Genomic DNA, 16,862 nt, shown 5'->3' on the forward strand with positions numbered 1-16,862 from the left:
AAATGTCTGTAAATCAAACTTGTATATATGATTATGTGTATCAAGAAAACTACAAAAGAATGGAGTGTGTAAGTAAAAGGCAGCTGAGACAAACATCGTGATTAAACTCTAAAAGGAAAAGATCTAACATACTACTTGTATCCTTATATTATACATCAACATGATCACTATGAATCACAGTATAATAATCCCCAGAGTCAGTAATCACCACCCCAAAGCATTCCAAGTCTTTTTTTCGCAGCTGTACAGAGAAGAAGGCGAATGAAGAACTAATTTGCCCTTTTCTATTTGCTTTTTTTACGGTAATTTGCAGGATTCAATCACTTCCATCACTGCTTTATGTGTCTCCGGAGGGATCATGTTCAGAGTCGTGTGAAATGCCTGAACAAAACAAAGAACACAGTTACATTAAAGGATCTCGAGAAGATCAGTCATAATATGTTAAAGAGGCACATACCACAAATCTCTCCAAGACCGGTACAAGAATAGCTAGATTGCGTTTGGGGAGATAGTCTCTGATGGAGTTGCGTATACTTGTACTGCTAGTGAATCCAAGAACATGTTTAGTTTCTTGAAAGATTAGATATATTATAACATATAATACAACTGAAAATGAAAAAGACCTTTCAGTTGAAAGAAACGCGAGTAGTAGAGCAGAGTATGCCTCCACAATCATCTTCTCCGCTTCCTTTTCACTTTCTAAAACAGCTTCTTCATCATCCTGAACACCAAAAAGGAAGCAGGTTTACTTTTTCTGGGGATCTCAAAAGTAGAGCAAGAAATAGTTAGATGCTGATACTCACTAAGGTGAAAGAAGTTGTTTCTTCTTTGGTGTCTTCTGATCCTTGATTGGTGAGAAAGATTGAACATAACAAAGGAATCATCTCCGGTTCACTCTCTTGCAACCCTTCTGGTTTTGTAATAGCAAAACTCGCTGAAGCAAGCCGTGATCTACAAATAAATAGAGTACGACTAGTTCAATTTCTGTTGACTCAACCACATGATGGTATTAAGTTCTTACGTACCTGTTCACGCCGTCTTTCTCAACCAAATTAACCAACAAACCCAAGATGGCAACGAGAAAATCTAACTCCTGATCTGTAAGATGTTTGTCTTTCTTCTGATGGAAACGTTCAGTTTCTTCCATCTCACTGAAAAGCGGTGATTCGGTGAAAGACGGAAAATGTCTGGCAATTAATTCAGCCATGCTTTCCAGCCCTCTGCACCCACCAACTTGCCGACAACCCACAGCATTATCATTTGTTAAGTTCATCAAAACCTGCAAATGAATAATCATGAACTAAATTGATGCTATTCCAGCAAAAAGACATTAGAAGACTAAGGAGATTACCTTAACAGCTGTTAGAAGGCAATCAGATAAAAGACATAGACATTCTTCATCGATGTCATTTGTAGAAGAAGATTCTTGCGGAGATATATAGTATTTGTCACTTGATTCTTCCTCGGAATTTACCCTATGGTTTGATGATTCCTCTTGGCTTGAGTGCAGCTGATAACAACATTCATCTTTACTTTGTTTGTGACATCCTTTCTTCTTTTGAGCTCTGGATTTCTTTTGCTTTACAGATACTAATGCCCACTTGGAAGGTTCAGAATCCTCCAAATCAAACGCAAAAGGATCTTCGTTTTCCTCTGTGAATGAAAAGTTTCCGTTTCTTTTACAACTTGGTTCTCCAACTTGACTAGTCCTTGATGTACTTCTGGCAATGTCACTACCTAATGACGCCAATCTGCCTGCAAACGAAGCAGGGATGGTGGAACCGAGTCTTGTCGTTGACGTAGTGGGCTCATTTCCTGAAACACTTGATTGAGAATCTAAATCGATTATGGTATGGCTTCTCTGGGATACGCTTTCATTCCTCGTGGAGATAGAGCCAAAACTTGAGCATGTATCTGAACTGATTGCCACGACCTCATCGTTCACTGCAAAAGAGAACTGGTTTAACATATAAAAAACAGAGATACGAAGGGGATAGAGACTCATTTTGTAACTGTAAGAATAAGTACCTCTACGATCAGCTCTCAATATACCACCAGCTGAACAGTGAGGATTTACATTGTTACTGTGAGAACTTGAAAACCCTCCACGCAGGTGAAGACCTAGCCATCAACCGAACCAGCTATCAGGTTACGAGATGATATAACGATAAGAAGTCATAATGCGCTCAAACCAAACATGGGGATCAATTTCGAACCTGAAAGCATCTTAATGACACTTATCGTGAGCTCTGTGAAAGACATTCGGGATTCACGAGAACCCAAACATTTCTTGAATCCGAGCAAATGACTCTGGCAAACAAAATTAGCGGCAATATTATCTCAGATATTGAGTTGTATACACTGCAACTTGATAACAGCCGATTAACATCAGAATATCCAAAACTTTGTTATAAATATAGCAACCAATATAAATAAGAGATACCTGGTTGTCTATGCTGAGGAATGTAGCATTCTCCATGATTTTCAGACATTTCAAGAGCAACATTAGACTCTGCTTATGCTGGTTATCTTTCTTATCCTGGACGGAGAGTGCGTCATATTCCATCCAGCGCTGCATATAGAATCTGTATTAGATTCTCTCGCTGAATCTAACATTATGCAATTGCAAACTTCCCGCAAACAAAGACGATTAATGCAGGTTACAAAGGTATCAATTTAAGATGCTTTATACAAGTTATTAACATCCTAGGCAGTTAGATACCAAAGTTTGTATTCTATTATGGTGCAGATGAAAAGAACAAGGAGACTCACACCTCCATAACAGTGTGGCAGTCCATAACAACCTCAATGACTGCATCAAGTCCTCCTAGTTCTCGCAGTTTCTCCTTGAAATTCCCTCCGGTCTTTTTCACAGAACCAGAAGTATCTGGGTGGGGGAAAATGAATAATTATTAACAATAGACAAAGAATCGCAGTAGAATCAATGGTATAATGAATCTAGATAAGCAAAATAAATCACTAGAGAGAACATTATCTATTATCTATCTTTATCAATTCTCAGATGATCTCCAACAAAAGTTGGCTAGTCATCATTTCCAACAAAGAGGCAAAAGATAGATAAATACCATCAAAAGAAATTTTGGATAAGCACGCCCTCTCCATAGTCAACAAAGCTACCCATTTCGTACTCAGTTCAGGTCTCGTTGTTTCAGTTGTATAGCTATCAACAGATCTCATCTCCTTGCAAGTAACAAGAAGTTCCTGAACTCTTGAAAGTATAACACTAGAGCTCGGATCATTCACTTTCACTGCATCCCGTGCTGGATCAACATCCTTAAGTAATGATAAGAGCTTAAATCCAATATTCGGCGGCTTCCCTTGGGTGCTAGTAACAGTCACGGGTTTCAACAACTTAATCAGAAACTTGATGCACTTGGGTGACTCCATAAAGTGCTCGTCTTGACCCTGGAACCATGAAATAAATTGGCAGAGTAATATATAAAAAAAGGTGAAACTGTAGCCAAAGTGAATCAAAAGATCAAACAGCACCTGCTAGTCACTTACATCAGCAGTTAGCACAAAGAAAAGGGTGGCTGCGGCAAGATTGCTTGGTATATCATCAAGGCTAAGATTCAATATCGCATCAATTATGGATTGAGAGATCCTGTCACAACACAAAATTAGGGAAAATTTTGTTTGGTGAGATGTCATAAAACTAGCATCTATCTGGTACTTCTCATTGATTCAACTAATGAATTAACTAATGATAAAAATACAAAACTACAAGTCCTTTGAGAGGAACTAAACATGTTCCCAAAACCTAACTTGGAGTGCATCATGATACAAACCCTATCCTATAATACACCATTCCAATTCACTAAAACCTATAAGAATGCAAATAATTCTCTAAATCACAAAATCTAATCCATTCCAAATTGTGCCCTAATCCAGAAGACCTAAAGCAATGCCTTTTCGCAAAACCCACATGAAAATTCGCAAAATTTGTGATAAATTGGACGAAATCAAACGCTAAAAGTAACGGAGAACCCGAAGAATCTAAGAAATTAGGGCTCAAGCTGTACCCCTGAGCTCTCAACGAGCGACGCTGGTGCTGAGAAGCACAAATCGCAAGCAAAGACGACAAGCTAGCTCTCCTGATCCTCACCTGCTGCCCTTTCCGCAACCCATCAAGCGCGAAGTTAACCTCGTCCTCGTGCTCCATCAGCTCCCCGAACTCCTGCGCTTCTAGCAACGTGGAAGTCATAGCAAAAGCCTCACGACGGTTCCTCGCTCTTTTCTCCCTCCGTACGGGCCCCGGATAATCCTCTCGGTAAGTGGACGACGATTCTTGGCTGAAGAAAGGAACGAGTGGGTAATCAAAAGGTTCGATGTCTGGGGACGAAGAGGAGGAGAGATACTCCGGCTGCGAAACGATGTCGTTTAGAGAGTTGGATGGGGTTCTCGGCGGGATCCCCGGCTTGCGGCGTCCGTACGTTCTCTCCATCATCGTCGAGATCGTTGAATTTGTGAACTTTGGAGGAGATTTTAGGTGAGAAGTCGAAGGAAGGGTATTTTGGGAATCTCTACTAATAAAAGAGAACTTTCGATGTTCCATAGGGCGTCCACATAAGCGGAAAAAATCTCTCCCGAAAGATGACACGTGGCATAAAATATAATTTTACATTTTAATATTACTTATTTTCGAAAATTGTAAGAAATATGTAAACATACAGCATAAAAAATGGAAAAACTACATAAAACACATGTAAGATTACTATTTTTCACTTAAAAAAAAAGACGGCTTATCTCCATAATGTAACATTACCGTTTTATAAAAAAAAACAAAAAAACATTATATATAATTTCGAAAATAATAAATATATGTAAAACATACAACATAAAAATGGAAATACTACATTAAACATATGTAAGATTACCATTTTACATTTAAAAATAACAATAATATGTAAACATACAACATAAAAAAATGGAAAATTTACATTAAACATATGTAAGATTACCATTGTTCACTAAAAAACGGTTTATCTTCATAATGTAACGTTACCACTTTATAAAAAAAAGAAAAAAAAACATAAATATAACTATTTGACTATTTGTCCAAGTTCTTCTATTAAACATTGCCGTTTTACATTAAAAATGGAAAAATACGTAAATATTTAAACATCTATCTTAAAATATAAAATATAGATATTAACTAAATATAAAGTATAAGAAAAAGAAATACTCTCAATATATAAAAAAATAAATAATAAGTAAATATTATAAATATACGAATTATATATACAATAATAAGTAAATGCACAATTTAAAAAAAATGGAAAGAGTACATTAAATATTAAACATATATCTTAAAATGTAAAATATAAATATTAAGTAAATAGAAAGTATAAGAAAAAGAAATACACAACTTAAAAACAATGGAAAAAGTATATTAAGATTTAAACATCTATCTTAAAATGTAAAATATATATATTATGCAAATAGAAAGTATAAGAAAAGGAAATACACAATTTAAAAAAATGAAAAAGTACATTGGTATTTAAACATCTATCTTAAAATGTAAATCAATCTTAAAATATTAAATTATTAGTAAATAGAAAGTATAAGAACTAGAAATACACAATATAAATAAAAATAAATAATAAGTAAATATATAATATAATCCCGAAAGATGACACGTGACATAAAATATAGTTTTACATTTTAATATTACTTATTTTCGAAAATTATAAAAAATATGTAAACCTACAGCATAAAAAAATAGAAAAACTACATTAAACATATGTAAGATTACTATTTTTCACTTCAAAAAAAAGACGGTCTATCTCCATAATGTAACATTACCAATTTATAAAAAAAAACAAAAAATATTATATATAATTTCGAAAATAATAAATATATGTAAAACATACAACATAAAAATGGAAATACTACATTAAACATATGTAAGATTAACATTTTACATGTTTATTTTAAGAAAATAATATGTAAACATGCAACATAAAAAATGGAAAAACTACATTAAACATATGTAATTACAATTTTTCACTTAAAAAAAAGACGGCTTATCTTCATAATATAACATTACTATTTTGTAAAAAACAAATTATATATAATTTCGAAAATAATAAATAATATGTAAACATACAACATAAAAAATGAAAATACTACATTAAACATATGTAAAATTACCATTTTACATTTAAAAATAACAATATTATGTAAACATACAATATAAAAAAAAATGGAAAAACTACATTAAACATATGTAAGATTACCATTGTTCACTAAAAAAACGGTTTATCTTCATAATGTAACATTATCATTTTATAAATAAAAGAAAAAAAAACATAAATATAACTATTTGACTATTTGTCGAAGTTCTTCTATTAAACATTGCCGTTTTACATTAAAAATGGAAAAATACGTAAAAATTTAAACATCTATCTTAAAATATAAAATATAGACATTAACTAAATATAAAGTATAAGAAATAGAAATACTCAATATAAAAAAAAAAGTAAATATTCTAAATATATAAATATAAGAATTATATAAACAATAATAAGTAAATCCACAATTTTTAAAAAATGGAAAGAGTACATTAAATATTAAACATCTATCTTAAAATGTAAAATATAGATATTAAGTAAATAGAAAATATAAGAAAAAGAAATACACAACTTAAAAACAATGGAAAAAGTATATTAAGATTTAAACATCTATTTTAAAAAGTAAAATATAGATATTACGCAAATAGAAAGTATAAGAAAAAGAAATACACAATTTAAAAAAATGGAAAAAGTACATTAGTATTTAAACATATATCTTAAAATGTAAATCAATGTTAAAATATAAAATTATTAGTTATTAGAAAGTATAAGAAATAGAAATACACAATATAAAGAAAAATAAATAACAAGTAAATATATAATATAATCTCGAAAGATGACACGTGGCATAAAATATAGTTTTACATTTTAATTTTGGTATTTTCGAAAATTATAAAAAAAATATGTAAACATACAGCATAAAAAATGGAAAAACTACATTAAACATATGTAAGATTACTATTTTTAACTTAAAAAAAAAGACGGCTTATCTCCATAATGTAACATTACCGTTTTATAAAAAACAAAAAACATTATATATAATTTCGAAAATAATAAATATATGTAAAACATACAACATAAAAATAGAAATACTACATTAAACATATGTAAGATTACCATTTTACATTTTTATTTTAAGAAAATAATATGTAAACATACAACATAAAAAATAGAAAAACTACATTAAACATATGTAAGATTACCATTTTTCACTAAAAAAAAGATGGCTTATCTCCATAATGTAACATTACTATTTTGTAAAAAACAAATTATATATAATTTCTAAAATAATAAATAATACGTAAACATACAACATAAAAATAGGAATACTACATGAAACATATGCAAAATTACCATTTTACATTTAAAAATAACAATAATATGTAAACATACAACATAAAAAATGGAAAAACTACATTAAACATATGTAAGATTACCATTGTTCACTAAAAAAACGGGTTATCTTCATAATGTAACATTACCATTTTATTAAAAAAAAGAAAAAAAAAACATAAATATAACTATTTGACTATTTGTCCAAGTTCTTCTATTAAACATTACCGTTTTACATTAAAAATGGAAAAATACGTAAAGATTTAAACATCTATCTTAAAATATAAAATATAGACATTAACTAAATATAAAGTATAAGAAAGAGAAATACTAAATATTATAAATATATAAATATACAAATTATATATACAATAATAAGTAAATGCACAATTTTTTAAAAATGGAAATAGTACATTAAATATTAAACATCTATCTTAAAATGTAAAATATAGATATTAAGTAAATAGAAAGTATAAGAAAAGGAAATACACAATTTAAAAAAAATTGAAAAAGTACATTAGTATTTAAACATCTATCTTAAAATGTAAATCAATCTTAAAATATAAAATTATTAGTAAATAGAAAGTATAAGAAATAGAAATACACAATATAAAGAAAAGTAAATAATAAGTAAATATATAATATAAGTAAATACCAAATTTAAAAAATGGGAAATTAAATTAAGATTTAAAAATATATATTAAAATTTAAAATATAGATATTACGTAAATAGAAAGTATAACAAATGGAAATATACAATTTAAAAAAATGGAAAACGTACATTAAGATTTAAACGTCTTTCTTAAAATGTAAAATAGAGATATTAAGTAAATGAAAAATACAAGAAATGGAAATACATATACACGAAAATAAATAATAAGTAAATAATGTGAATATATAATATATGAATTATATATGTAACAATAAGTAAATACACAATTTTTTAAAAAATGGAAAAAGTTCATCAAGCATTAAACATCTATCTTAAATGTAAAATATATAATATAAGTAAATACACAATTTAAAAAAATGGAAAAATTACATTAATATTTAAATATCTATTTTAAAATATAAAATATAGATATTACGTAAATAAAAATATAAGAAATGGAAATAAACATTTTAAAAAAATGGAAAAAGTACATTAAGATTTAAGCATCTATCTTAAAATATATTTCTATCTTAAAATGGTAGTAAATTATATAAAAATGGAAATACCACATTAAACCAAAAAAAAATAAAAATGTATAGTTTTTCATCAAGAAAGTCCCTATAAAACTCATTATTTCATCCACATCAACCTCACACTATTAAGGAAAATTTAAAGCACTCGAGCAAAAAAATGGTTTCACCATCAATTCTTGCCGTCCCAGAAACCTTTAATGATCTTGAATGAGATTTTTTTATAACAACAAACTTTTTGTTAGGTGGATTCATTGTTGGGAAATCCGCAACTTCCAAAAGCCAAACTTATTCATGGGAATTGAATTGCTTTTCATAGACTCAAAGGTATTCTTACAAATTTAAATTAATCTAATCCATAATTTTATTGTTAATATTCATACTAACTCTTTCATGATAAAACCATTTCAGTTAATAAACATTCAAGCGTTTATCCCGAAACACTTTATTCATCGCCGAATCAGGTATTGGTTCATGTTGGTTTAGTATTGTTTTTGGTTTACTAACCGGTTTAGGATGGTCCTATTGTAAATATAATTTAAGTTGGTTTAGCATATATTATGTTTAAAATAAATTAAATTAAATAATAATAATATTATGCTTAAAATATAATTTTAGAGAGTTTTCAAATATAGTTTACAGAACAATATAGGTGATGAATTTAATTTATTAAATTCGTTTATTACTTAAAACTAAGTTTTTTTTAAAAACATACTGAGTTATAAATATCAATGATGGATTGGTGAGTATAACATGAAGAAAAAAAATATAAATATCTGATTTTCAAGATAAGAAATTCAGCTTTTATTTAGATACTCAATATATAATATCTTAAATTATTTTTAAAAAAATATACATAATTTATATATATATATTAATCTTCCAAACTTAAACTATTATATTATATATGAATAATGTTTTTAAATAAAAATAATTTCTGATTTAAAATAAAAATAAAAATAACAAATGGTTATTTTCAAATAATGGATGTAATTTACATTATACTATCATTTAACAAGTATTAGATACGTTTTGATATATCATTATTTTCTATTTCCAGAAAACAATAAATTGTTAAACATCAATATCATCTAAGTTAAGTATACGAACAACACAAATTCAAACATCACAAAAAATATTTACATAACCATTATAATACAATAATTTAATCAAAAAATACAATAAAAATATTAAAAAGAATAGTTATATACTTAATATTTGAAAATAAAAGATATTTTTGCTAAAATTGTACTTACCTGGCCAAGGAGATCGACCATCTTTTTACGGATCGATCGAATGTTGAGCATGTGGTCGATCCGAAAATACACTGGAGTTTAATAAAATTTCTAAAACATTTATTCCAACACTCAAAAGATAGTTTTGCTAAATATGATAACTAGATAGCCAATAAAATTACAAAAAAAATATTTAAATAGTAAAAAATATGTTAATTTAACGTGTTAAAATTTAAAAATAAATTTTAATTATGACATGCATTTAACATTTATATAAATATATATCATAGCCTAAATATAAATAATTTAATAACTTAAATTAGAAAAAAATAAAAATCCCGGGCGTAGCCCGGGTTAATCCCTAGTAAAAGAATAACTAACAGAGCTCCTGAGATCTCTTTCTAGTTGAAGAAGAGAGAGAGAGAGAGCAGCCACAAAAGCGATGGCCGTTGTTTCCATGTTTTAAAATCAAATCGTATAATAATAAAGTTTTTGATGTTTTACTCCCTCGCTTCCTTATTTATCAAAAAAACTTTGTTTCAAAAAAGATATATTTTTTACATTTTTAAGATATTAATTAATAAAAGATTATATTTTTCAAAAAATATAATTATGTTGAATAAAATCTCATTGATTAAAAATTATTGGAAATATTTAATCAAGAAAAAAAATATATTTGAAAATATAATTTTAAATGTTTTCTTAATAAGTGTGAAAAAACTATAACATCAATCTTTTAGGAACAGAGAGAGTATATTTTAATTTGAATTTTATTCTTATCAAAAAATGTGTAACCAGTGATATTTTATAGTTTATTTTATAATTGACTGGATAATTTTAAATTTATATTTTAATAATATTGTTTTAGGTGAAAAAAATAAAAATAATAATAATTGTGTACTATCTTTATTTCTTTTTATGTATTATGGAATATATTCTAGTAAAAAACAGTAACATGATCTATTGATATATGTGTGATTCAACTATTTTAATACAATTATTTAAAAAAAATTATTAATATTATACAAAGAAAAACACAAATATGAATAAAAACACATATATAAAAATTAAATTTCTAAAAGAATGTAAAACAAAAAATATACTCGCCATTTTAAAAGCGGCTCAGAATCTAATAACTTTTAAAGAAGAGCGGCCGAGAATCTAATAACTTTTAAAGAAGGACGGCTCAGAATCTAGTAATTTTAAAGATCGATTTAATATTACTTATCTCTAGATTTTAATATTAGTTAATGTAATTTCCACTCAAGAGTTTTTTTTTTGTCAACTCCATTTATATGTTAAAAATCGACAAATAAAAAAAAAAAGCAAATTGTGATGGTTGCTGATGCCAAAGGACCACCTAGTGAGCAGAAGGTGCATCAATAAGGACCACTGCCAATTGTGGTGCATAGGCTGCAAGTGCCTCAAAACACCTTTGGACTTACACTACCTAATCCTCATTCGGTCACCGGAAATACGTGCACTACCTAAGCCTTCGTCTCTAGTTTAAATAAAATAGATTTGTAATAGGAACTACGTGCTGTTATTAAATTCTAACGTAATATGTTTACACAATGTGATCTTTGCATTCAAAATATTTACAAAACAAAATCCAAACTCCACACATGAGTCTCTCCTTGATCTAAAATTTATCTAAGCATATCTCCTGAATGTATTTGTAGCCCGCTAAGCGCAGGCGATATAGTGAAACCGTTCCCATCGATCCGGTACGAAGGATGCGCGAGCGGGACCGGTCGGTCGGGAATAGGAGGAACTTCGATGTCTCCTTCAAGCATTCTCAACGCATCCAATATCGTCGGCCTTAAAGCAACCAAAACATGAGCGCATAAGATCCCAACTTGCAAGAACCTCTCCATGATCCCTTTCGGATTCGACATCCCCGAAGGCTCCTCTCTCAACAAAGACGACGCAAGAGCTTCCTCTGTTCTCCCGGCCTTCACCAACGACCAAGCCCAATCCGTTATCAGAAACGTGTTCGGTGATCCTGAGGTAGATAAATCGAGAGCTTTCCTTCCACACATTATCTCCAACACAACAACTCCGAAGCTATACACGTCGCTTTTCTCGGTTAGCTGACCGTATAACGCGTACTCCGGAGCCAAGTAACCGTGCGTACCGGCTACTCTGGTGGTGAGATGAGACTCCCCTTCTCTACTCTGTTTAGCTAAACCAAAATCCGCAACCCTCGCTCTCATTTCGACGTCTAACAATATGTTTGTACCTTTAATGTCACGGTGGTATATAGCCGGTTTAACTCCGTAATGCAAGTAAGCAAGCCCTTTAGCTACATCGAGAATGATACTCTTCCTCTGCGGCCAGGTCAAAGGCGTCTTGGTACTGAACAAGTGATCGTCAAGATTCCCGTTAGACATGTAATCATAAACAAGATATCTCTGACTCCCACTCTCATCATCAACCATACTACAACCTCTAAGTGGGACCAAGTTCCTATGTTTCAAATTACTAATAATCTCAACCTCATTACGAAACTCCGCATCTCCTTGAAACTCAGACTCTATCACCTTCTTAACCGCGATAACCGAACCGTCCGGTAACACCCCCTTGTAGACGAAACCGAACCCGCCTCGACCGATGAAATTCTTCTGGGAGAAGCTGTTGGTAGCCTTCTCGAGGTCTTCTATTTTGAACCAGATCGAACCGGTGTTCGGTCTCCACTTCGGTCTAGACTCTTGCTCCTCCCAACCGACCTCTCCTCTTTTAACAACTCTACCGAACCGGAAATACAAACCGGTAATCGCCAAAACCGCGAGGCCAGCTCCGGTTAAGCCTAAAACAAGCGCCACCACTTTATGTTTCTTCTTCTTAGAGCTCAAAGGAGTTCTCAAGCTCAAGGAGAAGAGACAAGACAAAGCGTCGTCTCCCTCGGGCCCGTTCTTGTTAACGATGCCAGCAGCGTAGAGGACAGCGAAATGGTAACAGTAGACACCGTGCGAGCTGTTACCATCCAGAGTGATCAGCTGCGTCTGAACGCGAAAGCCAGCTGCGACGCAAGCGTCGCAGCGGGTGAGATCGGTTAAACCGGCGGCGCAGGCGGAGTCTAGCGCCGTGGTGGAGCCGAGGCGGGAGATCCAGTCCTTGGTGGTTTGGATCCCCGCGCAGGTCTCGTTGTTGATGACGAACTGGTTGGGGTCGAAGCAGAGGGAGGTGAGGTTGGGAGGGAGGGAGAGGGACTCGAGCTTCTCCTCGAGGTCGTTGAGGCAGGAGATGGAGGTGGCGAGGTTGGGGAGACGGAAGTTTGAGGTTTGTTTGAGACGGCGAGCCATGGGGATTCCGACGAGGGTGAGAACTGATTGGCAGCAGCTGTTTTTTCTCTCGACTGATCTGTCGTAGGTTTGGCAGTCGGTTGTGTTCCATGGGATTCTCGTGACGTGGCTGAAGTCTAGAGGGCAAGTCTGAGGGGGCGGAGATGGAGCGGAGGCTGAGAGATTGACCAAGGCGAAGAGGAGGGGAAGGAGGAAACGGAGGTTTGGTTTCGCCATCATGGAGAATCTGAGGTTTGTGAGTGATTGATTTGGACATGAAAGTGGGAGATGAGAACAAAAAGTTGAATTCGTTTTGAGGTTGGTCAAAGAGGCTGCTATGATCTGTTGACTTTTGGAAACAACGTGGAAGCTCAGAGCTTGTCCCCACCTCCAACTGCCAACACTGTCTGACTATGAAGATAATATATTGTATATTCTACTAATGACCACGTTTCATTACTGCTGTAAGAAAGAAAACAACGTAACATGGGAAACTAAAAAAGAATATACAACGATCAATAATAGTATTTTTTTTGCTAAACAAACGATCAATAATAAAGGCTTTAACGAGTAAATCGATGTCAATATCTATAGGTTGTGATATTTCATGGATTTGAGAAAGCTATTAAAGGTAAAGGTTTGAAAATACAGTTTAGGCTTATTTTTACAAATTATTAACGTTGTTTTTTAATTATTATTTTTACAAATTATTATGTTGTTTCTTAGAGTGAACTGTTCTATATGATTCTTGATGTGAATAATACAAATTGTCTTCTTTTGCATATTTTTTAGTTTATTGTCATTCTTGTGAAGCTTAAGGCTTTAATTGGCTAGAAACATATGTTTTGTTGAACAGAAGTGCATCCAGCCCATCCATTTGTTCCAATGATTTCAATATTGGATTACAGAAACTACATATGTTATATAAAACAATATGCAATAAAACATTCAACGACCGCATAGCGCAGTGGATTAGCGCGTCTGACTTCGGATCAGAAGGTCGTGGGTTCGACTCCCACTGTGACTCCCACTGTGGTCGCAATTTTCATTATTTTCCTTTTTGGAGTTTTCTAGGAAATTTTGAAGCTGCATAACTTTGTAATCTTTCACTTGCCAGATGCTCGCCACTGTTAAGGAAAGCTAGTCCCTTCTCAGTTGAGCTTTTTGAATGACAGACTCTATAGCTTTGGTCTCAATATCTTTAGTTCTCACTACTAAAGCAGTAGTGTTGCTTCATCTCATACATATATATAGAGAGAGACAACGTACTTCATTACTTATTATATCACAGCGTAATAAAAAGACATTCATGAACAAACTCTATATAACCTTTTATTTCCACCTCAAAGAACTGTCACATAAGTTTCAGCATTTTGAGTCTTCCTTCGTGCTCAGCATCCAGCTTCGGGGGAGTGTAACATCCATGAAGATCTTCCACAATATACTCCTTCGTGAGCTCTCGCTTAGTGAGGATATGGTAATGCCTCTGCCATATCCTCTGAATAGCCATAGTCGCAGCAAGAAACCCATACGCTAAACCAAGAATCGCAAATATAACAACAAAGACAACAACAAGAGCGAAACAAGCTTCCATCGATGCAGGGAAACAATCCAAGATCCCCCATCCGTAACAGCAGTTCTGACAACCAGCCATCCTCGGGTCATTACCGTTGAGAGAAGAGCAGTGTAGAACGAGGCCAAGAAACCCAGTCAGCACAAAGAAGGTCACAACCCCTAATAAGATTCATGAACACACCAAAATGTTTAACAGCGTGTTTAGCTGTGCTAAGTTATGAAAAAAAAGAAATTAAAGATTGAGGATTCACCGATGCAATAGTAGAAGGGGATGGGATGTTTGGACAGTATACGGTCCCAATCATCATTGAAAGAGTTGCGAAACTCTCCGTCTTTATCCATCATGTATGCAAATCCAGCCATCACAGCAATAACCTATAGTGTCAGTCAGCAATCTTCTTCTTAGCTTCAGGGTCTCTAAAAGATTCTTACTTTCTTTGACATTTTCAGACACAAACTCTACGGCAATAACATATAGTGTCAACAATCTATCTTCTTCTTAGTTTCAGGGTCTCTAAAAGTTTCTTACTTTGTTATTTTCAAAAGTGTTCTAAAAATCAGTGTAGGCCGCACCTATCTGCCCTTTTTGTAGGCAAATTGGGTATGAGCGAATTTTTTTCAAAATGATTTCTTAAAAATCGGTCAGACATTCAGAAAAGTCGGACTGATCTCCTACCTAAACAATAATTTTCTATAAGACGCCTAACTACCGCATAGCTATTTGTTGTACAATGATATTTTCAGACAAGTCTTCTAAAAATCAGTCTAGGATGCTCCTATACGTCGGCCTAGTCGGCAAATTGGGTATAAGCGATACGATTTTTCAAAACTATTTTAAAAAAATTCGGTCTAGACATTCCAAAAATCGGTCTAATGGTCTGCCTAAACACTAATTTTCTATAATTTTCAGACAAGGTTTCAACAATGGCAAGTCAAGAAAACAAAACCAATCACTTTCATCAGGTTCCAATGTCAAGTTCCCACACCGTGTAATTAAATTACAGAAACCAGGTCAAAATAACAGTTAATAACAACAGACAAGTGAGAGATACTCACAGTCTGCACAGCGAAGAAGACCAAAAGCACATCCCTAGCGACAAACAATCTAAACTTAACTTTCCTCCGCCAAGAGTTGTTATCTTCAAAAGGCTCAACACGGAGGTGAAACTGAGCTTTGCAAGTAGTACAATGAGAGAAAGCAAACCCTTCCTTGACCGAACGCCAATGATCTAAACACGAGCGATGCACGAGTTGCTGAGTGCCTTTGCACATACACGGCGATATCAATTCATCCTCTAACAACTCGATATCGTTCTCTAGACAGATGCGACAGCAAGGAGCTGAAGCAGAATCGCCACCACTCTCCAAATCTTCTTCAGCGTTTATCTCGTGATCGGAAGAAGAAGACGATGATGGAGAGGTTCCTAATAAGGGAGCGGAATCACTGAGCTTCTGAGAATCTGGTGGCTGCAATTGTACTTCACCGTGCATTATTGATCAATTGGAGAGAGATCGAAAGGATTCGAATTGAAATGAAATGAAATTAGCGTCTCCGATGTCTGAATTTTTGGTCTGTCGGAAAAAAAAAAGATCGTGTGAGGATGTAAGAAGATTACAGAAGTGGAGAGAGGACAAAACTGGAAAAGGTCAATGCGAGAGAGAGAGAAACAGAGTGCTTTAAGGAAGACGAAAAATATTATGGGGTGAGAGAAGCTCGAACTCTCGAACTCGAGATCACTCAGTAGCTATGAGACTCGCGCGCTAACGAACTGCGCCACCACCCCGTTCTTGTGATGATTAGCAATAATTAATTATATTGTTCTATGTTTAGCTCAGTGATTAAAGACATCTTGGGATACACGTAAGTTATAATATTAACCGCCGTCTATATTAATAGCTCAATATTATTACAATAAATCAATCAGACGTAAATCAAACCGGATTTTTATTACCAGACGGTAGATTAGATGGCTGACCGATTTTTAAACATCAGATGGTGGATGAAAAGTTTGAACCGGTTGGTCAAGTCCTGAATCTTAGTCAACCGGAAAAAAGATCGTGGGAGGATGTGAGCCGAAACTGGAAAATTTAGTATAATGTTCTTTAATCATACATAAACCGAACCGGGATTTTAATTATCAGATGGTGGATTAAGCGGT

General features: G+C 32.8%; 3 protein-coding genes and 1 non-coding gene across 5 annotated transcripts; 1 reads left to right on the forward strand and 3 right to left on the reverse strand.

Annotated features, from left to right (window-relative positions):
- Positions 1 to 3: 3 nt before the first annotated feature.
- LOC106420204 (wings apart-like protein 1) lies at positions 4 to 10,369 on the reverse strand. 2 transcript variants are annotated; one of them, XM_048741826.1, is made up of 14 exons: positions 10,211 to 10,369; positions 4,044 to 4,542; positions 3,526 to 3,625; positions 3,087 to 3,426; positions 2,775 to 2,887; positions 2,444 to 2,572; positions 2,217 to 2,310; positions 2,029 to 2,121; positions 1,352 to 1,944; positions 1,026 to 1,279; positions 804 to 951; positions 624 to 721; positions 458 to 539; positions 4 to 381 (listed from the first exon to the last, which is right to left on the reverse strand). In XM_048741826.1, the coding sequence occupies exons 2-14, from the start codon at positions 4,466 to 4,468 to the stop codon at positions 298 to 300; spliced, it is 2,553 nt and encodes an 850-aa protein (XP_048597783.1). In that variant the 5' UTR covers positions 4,469 to 4,542; positions 10,211 to 10,369; the 3' UTR covers positions 4 to 297. The 2 variants fall into 2 exon arrangements, with proteins under 2 accessions (XP_048597783.1, XP_048597782.1); XM_048741825.1 differs by having other exon boundaries at positions 458 to 542.
- Positions 10,370 to 11,368: 999 nt separating this feature from the next.
- LOC106419854 (probable receptor-like protein kinase At1g11050) lies at positions 11,369 to 13,598 on the reverse strand. Its single transcript, XM_013860697.3, has one exon. It carries the CDS (start codon positions 13,366 to 13,368, stop codon positions 11,494 to 11,496), a length of 1,875 nt encoding a protein of 624 aa, XP_013716151.2. The 5' UTR covers positions 13,369 to 13,598; the 3' UTR covers positions 11,369 to 11,493.
- Positions 13,599 to 14,081: 483 nt separating this feature from the next.
- TRNAR-UCG lies at positions 14,082 to 14,167 on the forward strand. Its single transcript has one exon. It is a non-coding gene; the product is annotated as a tRNA-Arg (tRNA).
- Positions 14,168 to 14,256: 89 nt separating this feature from the next.
- On the reverse strand, positions 14,257 to 16,499 carry LOC106420210. The gene is made up of 3 exons (XM_048741830.1): positions 15,760 to 16,499; positions 14,955 to 15,078; positions 14,257 to 14,862 (listed from the first exon to the last, which is right to left on the reverse strand). The coding sequence occupies exons 1-3, from the start codon at positions 16,192 to 16,194 to the stop codon at positions 14,483 to 14,485; spliced, it is 939 nt and encodes a 312-aa protein (XP_048597787.1). The 5' UTR covers positions 16,195 to 16,499; the 3' UTR covers positions 14,257 to 14,482.
- Positions 16,500 to 16,862: the final 363 nt, after the last annotated feature.

The sequence above is a fragment of the Brassica napus genome, chromosome A9 (genome assembly GCF_020379485.1).
Source record: "Brassica napus cultivar Da-Ae chromosome A9, Da-Ae, whole genome shotgun sequence".
Lineage (NCBI taxonomy): Eukaryota > Viridiplantae > Streptophyta > Magnoliopsida > Brassicales > Brassicaceae > Brassica > Brassica napus.